Source organism: Bactrocera tryoni, chromosome 5 (assembly GCF_016617805.1).
Source record: "Bactrocera tryoni isolate S06 chromosome 5, CSIRO_BtryS06_freeze2, whole genome shotgun sequence".
NCBI classification, from domain to species: Eukaryota; Metazoa; Arthropoda; class Insecta; order Diptera; family Tephritidae; genus Bactrocera; species Bactrocera tryoni.
The window spans coordinates 39,652,283-39,672,438 of NC_052503.1; the positions used below are offsets into that span (position 1 = coordinate 39,652,283).

Below are 20,156 nucleotides of genomic sequence, written 5' to 3' on the forward strand. Positions count from 1 at the left end.
CCACTCAAAAAAAGTCTGTCTTCTTTAGAAGCGGAAGCTATTAAAGTGGCGGTAGACTCACTGCTATAAAGTGCAACCTCTTTCAGGGTCGTGTTTATTCACATCGGCAGCAGAGCGGTAATAATAGCTTTGAACAGACTAACTGTGTGCTCAAAGCTAGGCAAGAAGTGTCTGTCTTCTTTAGGAATAGCATCAAGCTACTTCATCATTAACCTCAAGTTGATGAGCCGGTCAGGACTAGCACTGTACCAATATATCTCGTATTTGCTTATCAGGCGCTGGTTGAAAACTGCTGTTGTGCGACTGCGAAATCCCTTGGCAGGAGATCTACGGAATTTCTTGCCCTTAGCGAAGTTCAGCTTGCCGCAATCTTAAGGGTTTATACTGGACACTGTCCAATAGACATTCATGCGGACTGTAGTTTTGAAAGCTGTATCCAGGAGGGAGAAATGGAAAATTAAGGCACTTTTTGTTTCATTTACCAGCCTTTGCAAGACTGAGAGACATAGCCGACACTGACATAAGTCGACTGAACAAATTTTTGGAAAGCTCACCGATCTATCTTACGATCTTACGATCTATTATATGGGAGTTGAAAGTATCTCAACGAACCGGCGTTCTAAGCTGTTCAATTGAGATCCATATTAGGCTCGAGCCAATCTAACATAATATTTTATCCTAAATATTTAGAAAAAAGGTTCAGATAATTTTATAAGAGAATTTTTTTTTTAACAAGATAAAAATAAAAAACCAAAAACGTTGGATATTTCAATTCTTCACACAAATTTTGAGATTGTTTGAAAAATGTGCTCACACAAAACTTATACATCTTTTCGTTATCCACAACTTTACAATATAACATTTTTCTATAGGACTCATAGTTTTGCCGGTAATCGAGGAACCATTTTTATCCCCTAAATGTTCAAACACTCCACCGTCCTCTTCCAGAGGTAAGATCGTTCGTAAATTATTTTTCCTTTCCATTTTCAGAGGTTTCTGCATTGGTCCATATAGTTCTTGTCACGTTTAAAGCAATTCCTTTTTCAGATTTAAAGCAAAAAAAGTTAATCCTTATGGCCATCAACTCTCTGATGAATTTCTGTATTTTATAAGGGTTCCCTTTGGCTTTAATTTTTCAATTTGAGAATTCCTTGCAAAAACTTGTGTGCTCAGTTATTGATGGCTTCTCGAACCACTCTATTTTTAAAGGCTTAAAAAATGCTTGGCGGAAGCGAGAAGTGAATGTTAAATAACAAAATTCTGGAATCTAAAGAAATTCTTTTTCGAAAGCCATTAAACTCTCTACAAAAGTTTCCAGCTTACCTAAAGTCTTTCTTTTTTGCAACAACTTTTCATCTCTTTTAATCGCACCTAAAGTACACCTATCTGCAATACCAAGGAAAGCAAAGTTTTGCTATTCCGCTCTCGCATACTACAAAAACAAAAATTACAAGTGTAATCCGATATGAGTGAACTGGCAATGTCATTTACCCGTTGATTTTTTTTTTTTTGGCACAGGTGAGGAATATCCCATTGCCACTTCCTATCTACTCTTCACAATCAAATGTTATTATGCCAGCACGATATTTAGCAATCCGTTCGCTTTTTATTAGCAAATAAAAATTCGGTGGAAATATTGACATTACAATTTCCAGATAAGATTAAATTTTTACTATGCAAATATGAACTTCTGCAACACCGCCACTGCTGACGTTTGCTCCGAGCAATGGTAGAGCAGGTGGCAGCGTTATGGCAACTGGAAGAGCTACCCAAATGTGCGCAACTCCAAAGTTGCTGAGAAAAGTGAAAGAAACAAACAGACAGATGCTGCGCCATGGCAACACTGGAGCAGTGCAAAGATTTCGACTAAACTTTAAAGTTTATTTACTGTGTTGAATTTTTGAAAGGATCATAAAAGATTTTCGGCAGCAACACGTGACTGCTCCTCTTAAAGTAGACAAATAGTGAGAAAATATAATAAGAGAAAAAGAAAATAAAATGAAGCCAACAACAATCACCCACAAGCACACTCACGTACAAAAAGTAGAAGCAGATTGTAGACATCATTTTATGTCTGTATCTGCAGTAACACCTTGTGGAGCCAGCTCAGCGAAATTGGCAGGAAATAGTAGAAACGAAATGGCAGAAGCGAACTAATGCATACGAATTAAATCACAAAAATTACATATGACACAAAGGGTACTGGATGGGAGTAACTTATGTGGGATGTGGGTCTAACTCTCGACAGCTTCAATTCATATTCCCGTTTCTCATAGAATAATCAGGTTACTGTTGTTATTGTAATGGTCATCTAGTCTCCGTTAGGGTGGTAAGGTTCAGATAAGTTGTCATCGAGGTCATTCAACACTAGGCACAGGAAACGTGCTGTTTCGACGGTCATCCTTTAAAGGGCCAGCGCTTGACGCGAATTACAACAGCGCCAGCCCACTAACAATACCTCTTTCAGTGTCTTATACCGTGGGACCGATCTAAAACCTCGGCTGTGCTGTGTCCGGCACACGACCGCAATGCGACTCCACACTGAATTGAATTTTCAATTCTACCTTCTTTAAACCAAAGCCACCACGAACCTATCCAAAGGGCTAAGCCCAACTAGCAGATTGGAGCGAACTCCAAGGGCTAACTGCTCGACGTGGTACCCTATTTGAGTCTCTGGGCAGATCTTGTAACTTTTGCAACTACCAGTTGAGCACCCATCAAACTCAATGACTGGTGACATTTGTCGCTTGAACTTCAAATGTCTTTTCATTAGAAGGAAACTCATTCAAAGTCTATAATGTCAGTTCAAACTGATTATTACAATACTATTTCTGACAAGACTATAATGAAATTTCGAAGCGAGTCCAAAAACAAACAAAGTAAATGTTAAATTTTAGCCGCCTTTTACGACAGCCATACCTTACCGAGGGCAAATTCTAGCTCCTGCCCGCTAGTGGAGCTAACTCTGAAGTGTCTGTCAAACTGTCACTACCTGAATGCCGAGCTATATGCATCAGCGAAAAGGTCTAAGGGTGACTGGCTTAGTACCAGTTCAAGAGTTCATTAGCTTAAAGTGGATTTTCGTAAGCCTGTCCACCATACTACTGCCCCGTACAGCAGTATTGACCCCCTGGTTGTGCCGAGCATCAGCCTACATGTATATAAGGCATTGTTGGTTTTTCCAACTGCTTACTATTCAACACTACCCCAAATCAGTAAAAAGGTATGTCCTTGAGCAAGAACTTTTGGCTTCTTTCTGAAAATAAGCAAATCCATTCTCTCTGGCTCCAACCCCAGACCCGCTTACAATATTGGGTATCTTGGTTCTGGACCGTATTGAGAGTGAACGTCATAATATTGCCAATGGTGTGTGTTGAGGGCTTCGCCACCCAGTTTAATTCAAAGTTATTCTCCGCTAAAGTACATAGGAGCGGATATGGTACTTCACCCTGTGGAATGCCTCTACAAACTTTCTTGTTCATTTTAGCATCACTACATGCTGCTTTTATCTTTTCAGAGATTAAGATGCTTTTGACCCAACGTTGTATAATAAGGCCAACACCTATTAGCTCAATGTGGTTGTATCAAAGAAACTGCATTTTCTCTCAAGTTATCTTTGAACAGATATGCAGTCGTTGCTGTGAAAATTTCGCGACATTTTTTATTTTCTAATAGTTGTAATCGAAAAAAACATCCTTCCTCCAAATCTTTAAGAATTGTATCTCAAAGGCCTGTGTAAAATTTCAAGAAGATCGGTTAAGTAGTTCTGGAGTAATCTTCCCAACCGACTTCAGAAACACTGTTTCGAGAAAAACGCGTTTAAAAAGTTCTCAAGACTTTATCTCCGAAACTATTACTCGGATCAAATGCAAATTTAGGGAAATGTTGTAGCGGTGCTGTAGATTTTAATTAGGCAATAAAAAAATTCGATTTTTTAAAACCCCCAAACCCATGTAAACCCTTAATCTCCTCATTTCAAAGGTTTTTAGTTATATGAGCATGTTCCCTCGTTTCTCTAGATTTCATCTGTAAATTTCAGTTAAAGGAGTATTTCAGAACTTATTGTTGACTTTGAGACGACAAGATTTAAGAAACCATCACAAATTCTGACCTTAAAGCATTCAAATTTAAACCCTTACACTGACCCAATGAAAAATTGTCACACGAAATTTATTTCAAATACTCTAAAAGATGTGAAGCAACATTATAAATGCCTCAAAATGCTTAGATTTTATAGTATACACATACATACAAACTAAATAGATAAATCTTTCATACAAGTTGTCTGCATATATTATTTAGTTTTACGTCTTAGGCGGTGGTCTCTTATCGGCTCCGACGTAAATCACCCTATTTCGGGCGCATAATAGTCGCCATATAAATAGTGTGAAAGTAAGCGGATATCAGACAATAATGTCAAGGCAACCAACACACACATACCGTTATTGTAAAGTCACTAACAGCACTTTGTAAAGTACCGCAAAACAACTTATCGCTATGAAACGATCTTAAAGCGACTGTCAACAAGAAAGTACACACGGGCCAGCCGAAATGCGGGTGCGCTGTGCGCAGAGAAAGTAACTGCATGAGAAGAGAATGTGGTTAGTTTGTCTTTTGGCGCTCTTATTGCGAAATTTCATGATAAAAAATAAATCTGCATCTTTTGTGCTTAGGCGCCGGCGCTTGTACGTTGAACGCAAGGTCGCGCGTAAGTGGGAAATAATGTTAGGAATATCTGCGAGAAACGCAGAGCTTGAAGCATTAAATTTATCACATCACGAATATTTGGTGAAATATGGCGCTCTTAACACATTATAACTTTCTTGAAATACTTTTTATTTTTTTTTATCTTACAACATTTGAAGGCTTGTAATTTTTCAACGACGCACTCTACCGCCAATCATTGCTCATCGTCTACTTTGCTTTGTCTGCTTACAGGCGCCGATGTTGCAGTAGCCGCCAGCGAGAGCGCGCATTATGCTGAGCAGCTTGAAGATGGGGAGCACAACAATGGCAAGAAAAACACCAACAACAACAAAGCTGAGCAGCCACAAGCGACACAATTGCGAAATCCCATCAGACGTTCACAAAGCGCACGCCACCCACGCGCTACTACACAACCAATAATGCGCGCTGACAACGCCACCGGCAAGAATACCAACAACAGCGACAACAACGACTATCAACTAGAAGACCACACAACAAATGGTGGTGACCTGCGTTTTGTGGCAGACACTTGTGCCGGAAGTGGCAGCGCGCATAGAGAACGCAAGTACAGCAACAACGACGGTCATAAAAACAACAAAACTGAGAGTTACCGCGAAGAGGCCATTTTGAGTTTTAAAGATACCATGGCACTGCGCGGCAAGCTGCACCGCAACGATAGCCGAGATTTATTTGCACGTCCGCGCGAGCCACCACCTCCGCCACCCACACCCACAACCAGTACAGCCAGTAGCTGTGATGCCGTTGCTACAGCTGCTGCACAAACGACCTCGACCGCCACCACAAACGACAACAGAGCTGGCAATAACAAGGCCGCAGCTACAGCAGCCACAAAAGGCGGCCTGCCAGCCGTTGCACTAATGGCGACGGAGAAGACGTCCACAATTGCCGCGGAGTCGACACAAAACTGCCAAGCAAACATTTCGACGCTATCGCATGTGCCTGCAACAAGCCAGCAGCCGACGGCCAACAAAGCAAATAATGCAGCAGGCGCGGAAAAAAGCTCACGTTTCGCCAAAGTCAGCACAAACGGATTAGAGGGGCAACAGCAGCGGCAGCGACAAGAACAAGAAGCGTGGGCAAAAACTCAAACGCAGCTGGCATTTGAAAGCCGCTCAGATAGCGCACAATGTGGCGTGCAGCAAATGCTAACACAAAATAGTCGCGAAACAAAAGCACCACAACAACAACAAACACAATGTGTTCCCAACGCCTGGGAGAGCACGGTTCGCGCGATAACAACACCGCGTGGCAGCAGTGCAACCATTACCGCTAATACCTCGCCACCGCAGCGCACCGTTGTGCGCGTCGCACCGTTTAACAAAACCAAAACCACTTCGGAAGTTCATCGTCTCAAAATAAGTCACACCGACAACGACGATGCATTTAGTATCACACAACCACACCTACGGGCAGGCCAATCACATCAGTCGCCCACATCGCCGCACTACAGCTTCCAGTATAATGGTGCGAATGGTTCAACGTACGCCGGCGAAGCGGCTGACCTGACTGTGTCTACTGCACAGAAGAAAACTTCAATTTTAATTAACGGTGATGACTGCTACTCAACGATGAATCTAAGTTGCGACGATGCCAGCACACCACTCTATCAATCCTCTGTGGTGGTGGCTGACTACAGTGCCAAAATGATCACAAGAGACACGACAAATGATTTTGCACTTGGCAGCAATTATAGTGGACTCAGAGTGACGACCTCATCAAACACAGTCACCATCAATGTCAGTAGTCCTCGCAGTGCCGCAGAGGAATTGATATATCAGCATAATAAAATCAATACGTTGCTGAGTCGACAAGCTGAAAACGCCGGTGGAAACATTAGTAACGCTGGACGGGCTATTATACCAATTAAGGGCTCCGCAGAGGTAAACCTTCAACGCTCAGCCTCATCGACATCCTCAGCATCGACTAGCTCGATCACCAGCTTGAGCAGCAGTGGTAGCGGCGGCGGAAGTAGTGGTTCAATACCGAAACGGGGACGAACTTTGATTCGTTTGGATTACGAGCCAGAAAAGTCGACAAATCTGCCACAACAGCAGCTAACCGAGCTTTGTGCGGATATTGACATTTGTGTGAAAACGCCGGAGGAAGATGTCAGCAAAACAGATATTGGTGAACCACTATCGCACGAAGAGGAGTTATTGAAGATTTTGCGTAATCCGGTTGAGGCTGTGAAAAGAAATCTGGTACCACATATTTGCGGTCGTAACGAAGCGTCAACTGCGCGAGATACCGTAAGGAATAGAAAGATGAAAAATGCTGGCAAGCAGGTTGTTGTCGCAAAAGACACTAAAGTTGCAACCGAAAAAGCAGTTTTACCGATTGACAATATCGGTGAGAGTAATACGCCGAAAGCCATGTCTTCGCCTACAGCACCAAATAAAACGTCGTTCATTACGAAATTGCTGGAAGATCCAATGCTTAGTCAGGTGGCCGACGGTTTAGAAACCGAAACCGTTGCGGAACTAATCGAAAACTCGTTGAGACGACTACAAGAATCACGTAGCACAGTGGATATGACTGGTACCAAAGATAATGATGACATGAATCGTTTAATCAATATATCGCTGCAGAAAATCAAAGAAGAACGACAGCATTCCGCGGTAACTACACCGCAAGCAGCGAATGTGCCTACCACCGCCAACAATACCCACCTTACCGTACCCACCAAAGATGAAGATGGCATGTCAAATCGTGGCAGCATTAGCTCTGCGAACAGTTTTGCCTCGGCCAATAACTATGAAATGTTCGACTTCGACGCTAACGAATCCGATTGCTATCAGAGTTGTTCTAGCGAAATCACAGCGCCGGGCGATGACGATATAAGCTCCGCAAGCACGCGTTCAAAATTTTATCAGATGCTGGTTGATGCCACATTAGCAGAAATAGAGATGTCCACCAATTTGGAAGAGGATATAGGCAGTCATCACTACGAGTCTATACGCAACAACGGCGATCCCATTTATGAGGAAATCAATGATGTACCGCCACCCTTGCCATTAAGCGCACCACCGCTTAACGATACCGATCTAGAGAAGAAGGCAGCGCGTTCCATCTTCGAAGGCGCATCGAAATATGACATACTATCATACCTTGTGGATGCAAAAGAACGTGGCGTAGTACGTGAAGAGACTTTCGATTATCCGCTGAATTGTTCCAATCCCATAATTATTGAAGAAGAAGCCTGTGACACGCTCAGCGAACTCGGCAAACGTCAAACAATGCGCGATCTCAGTTCACGCGCCTCAGTCTTGAGCGATTCGAGCGAAGATGCACAAAGTATGATGAGCTCGCTCTCACCACCAACCAATAACTTCATTTGTGGCAATGGCAGCCATTCAAGTCTTTTGCAACGCAACAAAGGCGCCTCCAGCGATATTGAACGCAACGACTCTGGCGTCGGCTCAGAGACTAGCAAAAGCTCACGCAGCAAATATCAAAATCCATTGCCCACAGTCAGTGCACAGCTTTCCAAAGACTGTCCCATACATTTGTGTGAGGACTGTGATGGTCATGTAGAGACACAAGTCACCGACTCGGGTATTATGTTTGCACCGCTAGTTTGTCGTAAATGCGGCAAAAAGCGTGTGGAACGCAAAGAGATCATAACCGAAATCGTCGAGACAGAGGAGAAGTATGGACGTGATTTGCAAATAATATTGGAGGAGTTTTGTCACCCCATGCTGGTCGCCGGTCTACTGACACAGGAGCAGCTCTCTGCAATCTTCTTGAATACCGAAGAATTGCTCGAGAACAATCAAACACTGGCGGAGCGTATGCGCGACGCACTCGACATTGCTCTCGAGCAAGGCGACGACGATCTGCTGACGGTGAACATCGGTAAGATATTCCTCGACTTCACGCAGATGTTGCACGCCTTCGAGAGCTACTGTGTGCGACAGGCGGGCGCCAGTTTGCTGCTGGCCAATCTCGAAAAGGAAAAGGAGCTACTCCGCATTTTCCTTAAGGTCTCTCAAATGGAGAATGCCGTTTTACGTCGCATGAATCTCAATTCGTTCCTCATGGTAAGTGACCATCATTATTATTAAATTCTTCACATTTTCATTATCTATTTCACTCTTATGTGATCATTTTATCATAATATTTACATCAGTCGTACAGCAATTAAGCTGTGACCGCTGTGAGGTAGATGAGAAATTCATTTCTTTTTCTACTCTTCCCCTTCCCCTTAATTTTTCACACATAAATATATGCATGATCACATTTATCGATTGCCTTCATCTTTACCTAGGTGCCGGTACAACGTGTAACTAAATATCCGCTCCTACTCGCCCGCCTCTACAAAGTGACACCGGCTCATCTCGAAGGACGTGACCAACTAAAGCAGGCCCAGGAGAAAATCGAGCTGCATCTGAACCATATCAACCAGGAAGCCAAAGATGTACCAACCAAACTATGGCGCCGCATATCATCATCGAGCCCAAATCGACGTGCTTCCAGCGAAATCGATATGATCAATATAAAACTACGGAAAATGGCCATCGATATACTCGAATGGAATCATGATGAAGTACGCTTTGCCATGGAGGGCAAGCTGTTGTATACACAACCTACGGACAGTAATTGGAAGAAGGCACGCACTATCAAACTGACGCCCGTTAATGCATTACTCGTTACGAATGGCAAGGTGAGAATATCTAAATCCAATGTTCCTATCAATCCCCAGCCACTTGCCATCTGTCAACTAACCACTAAACCGAACTGAACTTGTGATTGTGTGTGTATGTGTGTGAAATGAGTTTACAGCGCTTGACATAGAACAATTGAACCATTATCATTAGCAATAACAATTTGCCTACCGAGTCATTGAGGACGTTGGAAAATAATGTAAATATGGAATCACAGCAATTTTCCTTAAAATTTTTCTGCCTAAAAATATAGTTGAATTTATTTTTATTTTTTCATTATTCATAAGTGGCTTTTGTAGTTGCTGAAAGTAGGCGACAATGTCAACTAAATATAACTTCCACTCAAAAGCAGAAAAATCTGTTATATTACTAACTCAATAAGGTCGAAGTAAATTTGTGAGAACAGGAACATTGTATGTCTTCACAAGTTAGTAGAATATACAAGGCATTTCCTTTCGTACATATATCGGTGGACGTAAACCAGGAGTTTTCTATCCACCGAGTACGCTTCTGGAAATGATGGCACACAACCTTCATAGTCATATTTTATCAAAGAGAAGGTTTATAATATGTCTGAGCGATTCACGGCTATTCCCTTCCAGAATTAACTTAGCGTTGGCCAAAAGTTAGTTGCCAGAATCAGCCTGTTCTGGCGCTATTTGGAAATACCAAGTGTAGCCAGGTCCTTCTCCACCTTGTCTTTCCAACGGAGTGGAGGTCTTCCTCTGCTTCTCCCGGCGGGTTCTGCGTTGAATACTCCCAGAACTGGAGCGTTTTCATCCATTAGGAGAACTTGACCTAGCCAGCGAAGCCGCTGTCTCTAAATTCGCTGAATTATGTCAATGTCATCACATATCTCGTACAGCTCATCCTTCCATCGAATGCGGTATTCGCCGTTGCCAATGCGCAAAGGATCATAAATCTACCGCAGAACCTTTCTCTCAAAAGCTTGTAACGCCGACTCATCAGATGTTGTCATCGTCCATACTTGTGCACCATATAGCAGAACAAGGAAGATGAGTGTCTTGTAGAATTTGGTCTTTGTTCGTCGAGAGAGGACTTTACTTCTCAATTGCCTACTCAGTCCGAAGTAGCACCTTATGGCAAGAGTTATTCTGCGTTGGTTTTTAAGGCTGACATTGTTGTTAGTGCTAATGCTGGTTCCAAGATAGACGAAATTATCTACGACTGCGAAATTATGACTGTAAGCAATGACGTGGGAGCCACATTGGGAATGCGACGACTGTTTGTTTGATAACAGGAGATATTTCGTCCTGCCCTCGTGAAATTAGAACTAACGGCGCGTTTGTTATGGCCAATGATATCGATGTCATCGACGTACGTCAGCAGTCCTACCTTCTTGTAGAAGATTGTACCTTCTCCATTCAGATCTGCAGCTCGAATTACTTTCTTCAGGAGTACATTGTAGACGTTGCACGATAAGGAGTCGCCGTGTGGGATTTCTAGTTTTTCGGTTTGGGCAAAGTTCGCTTAAATTCCAATCGTCGGGCATGCTTTTGTCCGACCATATTCAACAAAGCAGCTGATGCTTGCTCCTTATCAGTTCTTCGCCGTTGTATTTGACTATTTTGATTGGGAAATCGGGTTCACCATCTCCTGCTGTTATGCTTTCACTGCCATTCAGCAGGTTGGAGAAGTGTACCCCCCAAATTTCAGTATGCTTTAGGCATCAGCCACTAGATCACCTCACAGCCCGCGGTATCTATCACATCCTGCACGTGTTGTGATCGAATGTAATGTTGCGAAGTAGCAGTCTGTTTTCTCTCCACTGCCACACGTCACTCCTCAGTCTACCAGCTGTTATTTTGCCTTTTTCGAAAAGCAATGGTTTCGTTTGCAGCTGTACGTAAGAAGGTTGAAATGCCGTCTACGGTTGCTTTATACCGAGTCTAACCTTCCTTGTGTTTGTTAACGTGCGTCAAAATCAATGTTAGGACCTGGGGGAGTACGCACTTCTAAAACATTGTAGACGTATCTTCTGCCTATCACAACATGATCGATCTGGCTGTTGGCTATTGAGGATCGATCCGGAAACAGCCAAGTCTTTTGCATTACCATTAAAACCATTAGAAACAACTTAATACAAATAATTGTTTTGCCACCACCAGCTGATGCTGTAAAGTCTGCCAAGATTATGTTATTTTATTCAAAATAATACAAACCTACAGAAATAGAACTAACGGGTTTACAGAGCTCATCTGATACAATGCCTTCGTGATACAGTTAGAATTAATCGGTTCAAAATTATCTACATAACTGAAAGCAAAACCGTGTTATCCTTTTTCATATTCAACTGAAAACCCAAAAAAAAATACAAAGCAACATTCGCACGCCAAAAGCCAAACTTTCACATCCGTTAAACGTGTCGAAAGTCTGACAAAAGCTGCATTTGCATGAGCACGTACGCTCGTAACGACATCAGCCACGCTCAACGGCAAACTGGTGTGCTCATTCGACTGTTCGAACAACTCATTTATACAACTATAAAATTTCAAAGATAAGCAGCGGAAATGAATTTTATTACAAAGCCGCTTTTCAAATATCAGACCGACCGACATTCCCGTGAATTGATTTTAGTAACAAACGCGAATGGCTTAACAAATGGCAGCGCTGCCATAGCCATAAGCATACAATAGCTATATGAACACAGTCCCCATCCTCCACATGTTGCTCTGGTATGTACATTTTTACACGAGCACAAGGATATATGGACCGAACTAGTCGCCAACCTGAACAAGTAGATAAATCCACATGCAGCATAGAGCGAATGAAGTGCAGAAGCGTGCGTTCCACACCAATCATCCACGATTTCCTATGGTTTGGGGACCAGCGGATGCCTTTGGATCGGCTGACGCGACGTTGGAGGGTCCAACTCACGCATTGAGTGCATGTTTCAAAATTTACAAAAGCCACCAACTCCGGACTGCAGTTGTACTCGCACCTAAACCCAACGCCTTTATGTATTTTGTGCAATAGTTGTATGTGCGTGTGTGTGTGTGCGGCGAGTTCTAAAGTTCACTTTTTGCCTTTGTTGTGAAATAAAATTTTACAGAATTTTCACTATTTTTACTATTTTCGATTTTTTTCCTTTTCTCTCTCGTTTTTTCCACATGCCTCCTGGCCGAAATGTCGGCACTGCATTCCCCATATGCCACGTAATGTCTGCGCGCCTTGCACCAACGTACCGTCGCTGCTAGCAGCCAAGTGCCAATTACAAGGCAGAAAAAGTTATGTCAGATAAACTGAATTTCCCGAAACACACCGGCATACGGGAGGCCTCATTGCTGGTGGTAAAGGAAAAATGCGGACGTTACACGCTGATACGTGAGCCATTGTATCTGGACAGATGCGTTGTGTGCAGCGAAGCGGATTGGGATGATTATTTCGAGATACAGGAAATCTCATCGAAGGACACTTTCATATTCAAAGTGAGTACTCAAATAAATACAATGTATGGTTGTAAGTATGCTTAAATCTATTACCAGTGCGTAACAAAAAAAGTTGTAAAGTGGAATAAAGTGAAATATACGTATGAAGAGAGGCAATAAAGAAATAGGAATTTATGGCGACAGCACCATGTAGTACTGCACACAGGTTTATATGATTCCCTTATGGGAGAATCCTCGTGAAATTATTGGTTTCCTGTTGCTTCCCTTGCTTCATGAAATCCAGCCAAGTGGCCCAATTTTCGAATACTTTTTGTAGTAAAAGACGCCAATCGACTGAGACGTATCTACGTAGACAAGCGACATCCGATAACTCAATAAAATATAGTCCAGGGGTATTAATTTCCACGATCTTGGAGGTCACGTCAGAAGTCCACGACGCGAGATAATGTGCTCGCCAAAAGTTACCTTCAAAAAATTTATTGTTCGTTGGCTGTATGATATGCCTTGTACCGTATTGTTGAAACAACGCACTGTACAGCATCTGCTAGGGATGTGCATTTTCCACTAAAGTAAACGTGATCTGAAACCGATCTGTGATTGCGTGAATTACCAATAGAAAGAAAAACCAAATTGTATATAAATCAAGTAACATTTGTCAAAAAGAGCAACTCCTCTTTGTCGGCCGCGGCTACGTCTCAAATGGTCCATCCGCTGAGTCCAATTTCCGATGTCTCATTGGAGCATATCGACAGATAACTGGCAAATGACACACTCACTGACACTACTCACCGAAGTGTTCTCTCAATAAATACCAACCAAATGTCGCCGAGATCAGGAACTTCCATTTCAGGCATCAAATAGTGGGTTGTCACGGCGGAAAAACGGTCACCATGGACCGTTACGTTCTCATCAAAATGTTGTTTTTTCTGTATGAAATGACAGCCCTTGAATCTCTTCTTGTTCTTGGTCCCAAATGCGGCAATTTTGCTTATTTACATACCCATTGAGTCAGAAATGAACTTCGGATCTTCTTGGAACTTTTCAAGAGCCCATAGAGCGAAGCGATGTCGCTTGGTAAGATCGAGCGGCTTCAGTACTGCACAAGCTGTATTTTTTACGCTTTTAATTTAAGATCTCAACGTAAAATTCGCCAAGTCGTTCCAGTCAGAGTTGCTACGAACAGCGCCAAATCGACTCTCCACGGTCTTCGTGTCTACAGCTGCTATATTTTCTTCCCTGCGCAGTGGACGTGGTCTATTCGGTCGAATTAGCCAGTAATGAATGCTGGGTCTCAAGATGGGTGATGGTGTTGCGAACAGTACGCTCAGTAGGCCGATTATGTTGAACATAAGTTCTTTAAAGAACGTGAATTTCCATTATAAAGTTGAACGACTTGTAAACGTTCTTCAGACGTAAATCTTTTCATGATGAAATGCCAAATAAACAAAAATAACCTGACAGCTTGGCACAACTCACGCGTGATCCGTCACGAGAGGCTATTGAAAAAAGTACTTCTACTTGGATCACTTGTTACTATATTTATATTTATAATGTCTTTAAGGAGAGTCGATTTTCCTTAATATGATAATAACTCATCCAATTTGCTTTCGTATTTACAGGCCGAGGATGGTGTTCGCACGAAGCAGTGGTACACACAGCTGCAGTTCCACGCACAGGGTATGGGCGCATGGCGCAAGCGACGCAATGCACTGGCCAACATCATGATTAACGGTATGTTGGCGCGCAACTAAGCCGTTGGAGTGACAACAACAGCAACACTCCATTAGCCACCCATCAAAGACCAGCTTAAAATTTACGAGGAAAAGCGCGATTTTCCAACGAAAGTGTAAAAACGATGAAAAATCATTGCTGAAAAAATCGTTAAATTAAAAAAATTAAAAAAGTAAAATAAATATAAAAAATAAAGCAAAACAAATTACGAAAAATACAACACATAAAAGAATGTTTTAAAAAATTTTTTGAAAAAAGTTGATAAGTTGACTTTTTATGTTTTAGGTAATGTGTATGCAAATTTTGTTTTTCGAAAATAAATAATGTCTTAAAAAATATATAAATATGTACTTGTAGACTAAAAGTTATTAGCTATTTTAAATAGAATGTGCGTTCAGCATTTCTCACATCTCTTATAGTTCTAGTAGCCAGCCGCGTTAGGCGTATCTATTATGCGACAATAAATATGTAAATATGCATATATAATCTATTTTGTTGAATATTGTTTGTGTGTTTCCATGTAATGTAAAGACATTAGTGATTACAAATTTTTAAGATATTGTTTAGACATTTTGGTTTTAGATTTGCAAAATTTCGTTTTAACCTTTATATACATATATATATATTTACGAATAATGGAAATTTACGAGTATGTACATTCTACTTACATATATACTTCTTGTTACGGAAGCAATAACAAAGTGAAATTGAACTGTAATTTAGCGTGACTTTGTATTTAAACAAACCGTTATAACTGTGTAACTGCAAGCATATAAAAGTTGATACTATATATATATATATATATATTTACTTATACATACATATACTAATACGAATTAACATTATTTTATTCTCTATGCAAAAATATTCAAGCACACATACACACACACTATGTATAACCTGTAATGACGAAACAATAAAATGATTTAAAACCGTCAAATATAAAAAATATGGTGTTTTTAAGTGATTCATTTACGGAAATTTAAGACTGGGCAAACACTATTATAAGCCAACAACGAAGCAACGTTCATTTAATGTAATGACTTTGGCATAATTTCGAACTACATTTCTTATAATGGTCTTAAAACTTTTCGATACTGGTTCGTTAGTGGAAGCCTCGTGCCCTTCAATATAACGGGTTTTTCAATAGCAACGCTCTTCTGAAATTTCTCTTCAGTAAGGTTTGCCATTTCGTCATAGAAAGATATGTATACGATTCAACAACGAGTCAAAATTATTAAAATTCACTACCGACATTTGGAGTCAGTGACCTCAACTTTAAGAGTGTTACGTTCAATTTAAATCAATCAATAATTGAGCGTTTAGTAGAAGAATTTGAATCCACATTCACGATACAAAATGTTCACACGCCAGTGAGACAAGAAGTGCCCGTCGTGTCGAGAATATTGCTGCCGCTGGCGTATCAATTGAGGAAGACCCAAATCAGCCTCTCACACGTCGTTCTCAAACGTTCGTCATCTCCGTAATGTCGTTGTGGCGAATTGTGCGAAAAGATCTTTGTCTACATCCCTACAAGATCAAAGCAAGACGGAAGCCGCTTGACCACCAGAATCGTCGTACATTCGTGAATTTGGCAGAGCAAGAACTTAAAAATGATCCCGATTTTCATAATGCGCATTATCAAGCAGACAGCAATTCACATGTACTCCATAAGTCACCAATGTATCCCGAAAAAATTACAATTAGAAGCGGTTTATAGGTCGCGACGGTATTGGGCCGTACTTCTTCCGTGACCGGCGCGTTACTGTGAATGGGAATCGCTACCGCTCAATGATAACCAAGTATTTTTGCCTCGAATTGGATGATATGGACTTGGACAATATGTGGTTCCAGCCAAACGGCACCACAAACCATACAGCGAATGTCACAACCGATTTATTGAAAATCGAGTAAGGTGAACGCGTTATTTCTAGAAATGTCCCAGTCAATTGGCCGCCTCGGTCGTGCGATTTGACGCCGTTAGACTGTTTCCTGTGGGGCAACGTCAAGTCTATGGCCTATGCTAACAAGCTAGCAACGATTGATGAACTTCATTCGAATATCCAACGTGAATTTACAGCAGTATCGACCAATTTATACTTGAAAACCGTCGACAATTGGGTTCAGCGTCTGGACTTCTGCAAGCGTGCCCATGGTGGCCATGCAAAAGAAATCGAGTTCCATACATAATGGCGTCAGTGCGAACGAATTTCATTGATATCCCAAACCGTTTTTGCTTTATTTAAAAAACTTTTGTAGCGATCTTATTGAAAACCCCGTTACAATATTTGTGCAAAAATAAATGATCTGTATATTTAAATCAGAGGAAACTTAATATTTAAAGAAAAAAGTTTCATACCAATTCACCTATTTGGAATTAGATCTCTATATTCTACGACTGATGAAATGCATCGCATAAAGAACATAATATTTAAAAGATACGATAGATAATAAGAACATTTCCACAGCAGTTTTTCTAGATGTAGCTCAGGTATTCGATAGAGGATGGCATCATGGATTATTACATAAATTAAATCGCCTCCCTCCACAGAATCTAACTGATCTACACTCTCTGTCTCATAATTGTCATATCATAATATGTAAACCATATTAACATAAGTGTTTGACAAATGCTCTTATAGATATATTCGAAATAGAGTAGTATATACTCCAACTCGGCGAAATATCTATCATGTATGCAAAGTTAAACTTGAGAGGACTTGCGCAATAAAAGTGATAGAGCTAAACTTAATATACAACAAGTAAGGAAAGATTTTCTTTGGCCCACATGTTGATCGTCATTTATGTCCTCACGACCACTTTGAAACCACTCGTGCACTCTGCTACGAGGTAGGCAATCATCGCCATAAACTTGTTTCATGAATTGAAACGTTTCGGTAAAAGTTTTACCAATTTTAAAACAAAATTTAATGTTGGCTCTTTGTTCGAAGCTCATTTTCGCACCGATAAGACAAGCATACTGACACTTAAAACGCAATAACTTCACTTCCAACGAATGAAATGCCATGAAATTCTCACAGGACAATCGTTAAAAATAGCAGACTCTAACGCACTATTCGACATATAGCAGGCGCCACCAGGCTGCGCTAGATTCAAAAAGTCCTGTTTACTTTGGACCTTGTATGTAGCGAATTCTAGTATACGCCGGGAATTCACGTTACCACTCGAAATTCGAAGTTCCATTAAAGAATCTAAACTTAATGTATGGAACCACATATCAGAATCTAAAAGGTGGAATCTCTATAGAATAATTTTTGATTTAAGGCGTCCCGGTGATATAGAACCCTCAAACTAAGGGTGTTTTCAGGATTTTTTTTTTTTAAGGTTTAAAAAAAGAGCAATCGATTTAAAATTTTTACAGTTTATTTATACACTTATGAAAAGTACAAAAATATTTGTTGTTTTTTTTTTTTAATTTTTTAACAATATTAAAAATGGCGTCCAAAAAAAACTATCTTAAAAAATGACTCCCAGTGCCGTTGTTGATTTTGACTCTTCAGAACATCTGAAACATAAAAACCAAATAAATTAATAATCACTAGGAGTGCAGCTATCGCTGGAACTACAACCAAAAAAAAAAAAATTTTAATTAAAAAAATTTCGCGCTTTTGAATTTCAGATTTTGAAAACAGCTATTTTTGGACCAGTTTTAGATTGAAAAATATCGAAGTTCTTAAATTTAAAACTTGATCCTAGTCCCGGCGATAGATATTGATCACATAAACACCATATTAAAATTTCAAGTGATTCGGATGGATAGTTTTTTTTTTCATCATCAACGGCAGGCCGAAAAGTGTAGTTTTGAGATAAATGACGTTACCAAATCATCCATTCATTGAGCCCCTCGACCACGCGCTACCTGCTAAAACGGCTGTTAGAAGCTAAAATAAATCATGAATATCCTTCCAAAAAAAAATTCATAATATTTCTTTTTTCATTGAGTTATAAAATTCATAAGAAATAAAAAATTGTCCCAAAAATAATAAAATTTAACTGTTAATATCTTTTAAACGTTTGGGTTTACGAAAAAATAATTATAGACCTTTTTTGCTAGAGATTTCAATTTCCTACAAAATGCTAAGGAACAAAATATTTTTTCAAGTAGTTGGAAGCGAGATATAAATTTTTCTATCTGATAATAAGAAAAAATAGAAAACTGTATGTAGGAGGACCTTCCCGTTACAATTAAAAACTTATATTTGGAGAGGCGTTCTTAAAGGTGTCTAGGAACCTATTTTTCCGAGTACCAAAAGAAAAAAATTTTTTTTTTTTTAATCACTCTAATATGCCTATTTTATGTTGTACATATATAAAAGTATAATGAGTTGACGTACTCAGTTTTAAGTTAAACACTTTAATTTCTCGAAATGAGAGTAGACTTTGTTATAATGTATTTCACTGTACTCGGATGCACACATACATAAATCTCTGTTCTTGGCAAATAATAAAGCATAATAAGATTTATAACTCATTTAATGGAGTTTAACGCAGTGGGCGAGGAAATGAAAGTGTGCGCAGCATTTTAGAAAAATGTGAATAAAATAGGGCAACGGATAATGTATTTTGCATTGAGATGACCAACCAGTAGCAATAAAAGCATTGTTGCTGCTGGAGGCTTGACCTACTTAATATTCAAGCAAACTAAATGTGAGGTGAATTTCCAGAATAGGATGATAATGTTTATATGTATGATAATGTGGAGAAGATAAAACGATATTTCATGTAAAAAAATTTTGAAATAAGAAAAATCGTTAACTTCGGTTGCAGCGAAGCTGTAAAAGAGTTTTTCCACACTAGGTCTTGATTTGGATCGCTTATGCCATGTGACAGCTATATGCTATGGTGATTCGATATCGGCGGTTCCATCAAATGACCAGCTTCTTAATGAGAAAAGAACGTGTGCAAAATTTCAAATCGAAACAGACGATCATGGCTAACTCGATTCAGCTGTCAGTCTGATCATTTATATACTCTATGTACATTTTATTGGGTCTGCAAACATAATATATAGTATGCTGTTTAGGATATTGGTATATAGGTTAGATGGATAACTGATTGTTCAGGCTGTAAAAATTGCCGTGAGAGAGAAGAAGTAGAATTGATAAATATACATGTACATATGTTTGAGCCTTTATCAATTTATTACGAGCAGAAATATTATAAAACCTCCACCTTTGTGGTATAGAGATCAGATGGAACAAGGACCCGCTAAACTAATTATGCCAGAGAGTCAAGAGAGTTAACTTCATTTCAGTTATTCGGTTCCTTGTGAAAGCAAAGTAGTGGATTAGATTATTGTTAAGGGTTTACATGGGTCTTCTCGGTTAAACAAGCCTTTTCTCAACAATTTTTTTCTCATATAAAAAATTAAATATTTTATAACAATTTTTATACTCTTATACTCTATACCAGTTGCTACAGAGTATTACCTACGTTTACCAAACGGTTGTACGTATCACCTAAAACTAATCGAGATAGATACAGGATTATACAAGGTGAGTTCCAAAATAAACAGGACTTTTTGAATCTAGCGCCCCCTGGTGGCACCATCTATATGTCGACTGGTGCGTTAGAATCTGCTATATTTATCGATTGTCCAGTG

General features: G+C 40.1%; 1 protein-coding gene across 1 annotated transcript in view; it reads left to right on the plus strand.

Moving 5' to 3' along the window:
• The window catches only part of LOC120777599, a 55,740-nt gene extending 41,030 nt beyond the window's left edge, over positions 1-14,710 (plus strand). Inside the window, exons 2-5 of the mRNA XM_040109037.1 lie at positions 4,939-8,768; positions 8,996-9,391; positions 12,614-12,841; positions 14,422-14,710. Of these exons, the coding sequence (XP_039964971.1) occupies positions 5,127-8,768; positions 8,996-9,391; positions 12,614-12,841; positions 14,422-14,553 (4,398 nt within the window). The 5' untranslated portion in view covers positions 4,939-5,126 and the 3' untranslated portion in view covers positions 14,554-14,710. The remainder of the gene's footprint in view (positions 1-4,938; positions 8,769-8,995; positions 9,392-12,613; positions 12,842-14,421) is intronic.
• The last annotated feature ends 5,446 nt before the right edge of the window (positions 14,711-20,156 follow it).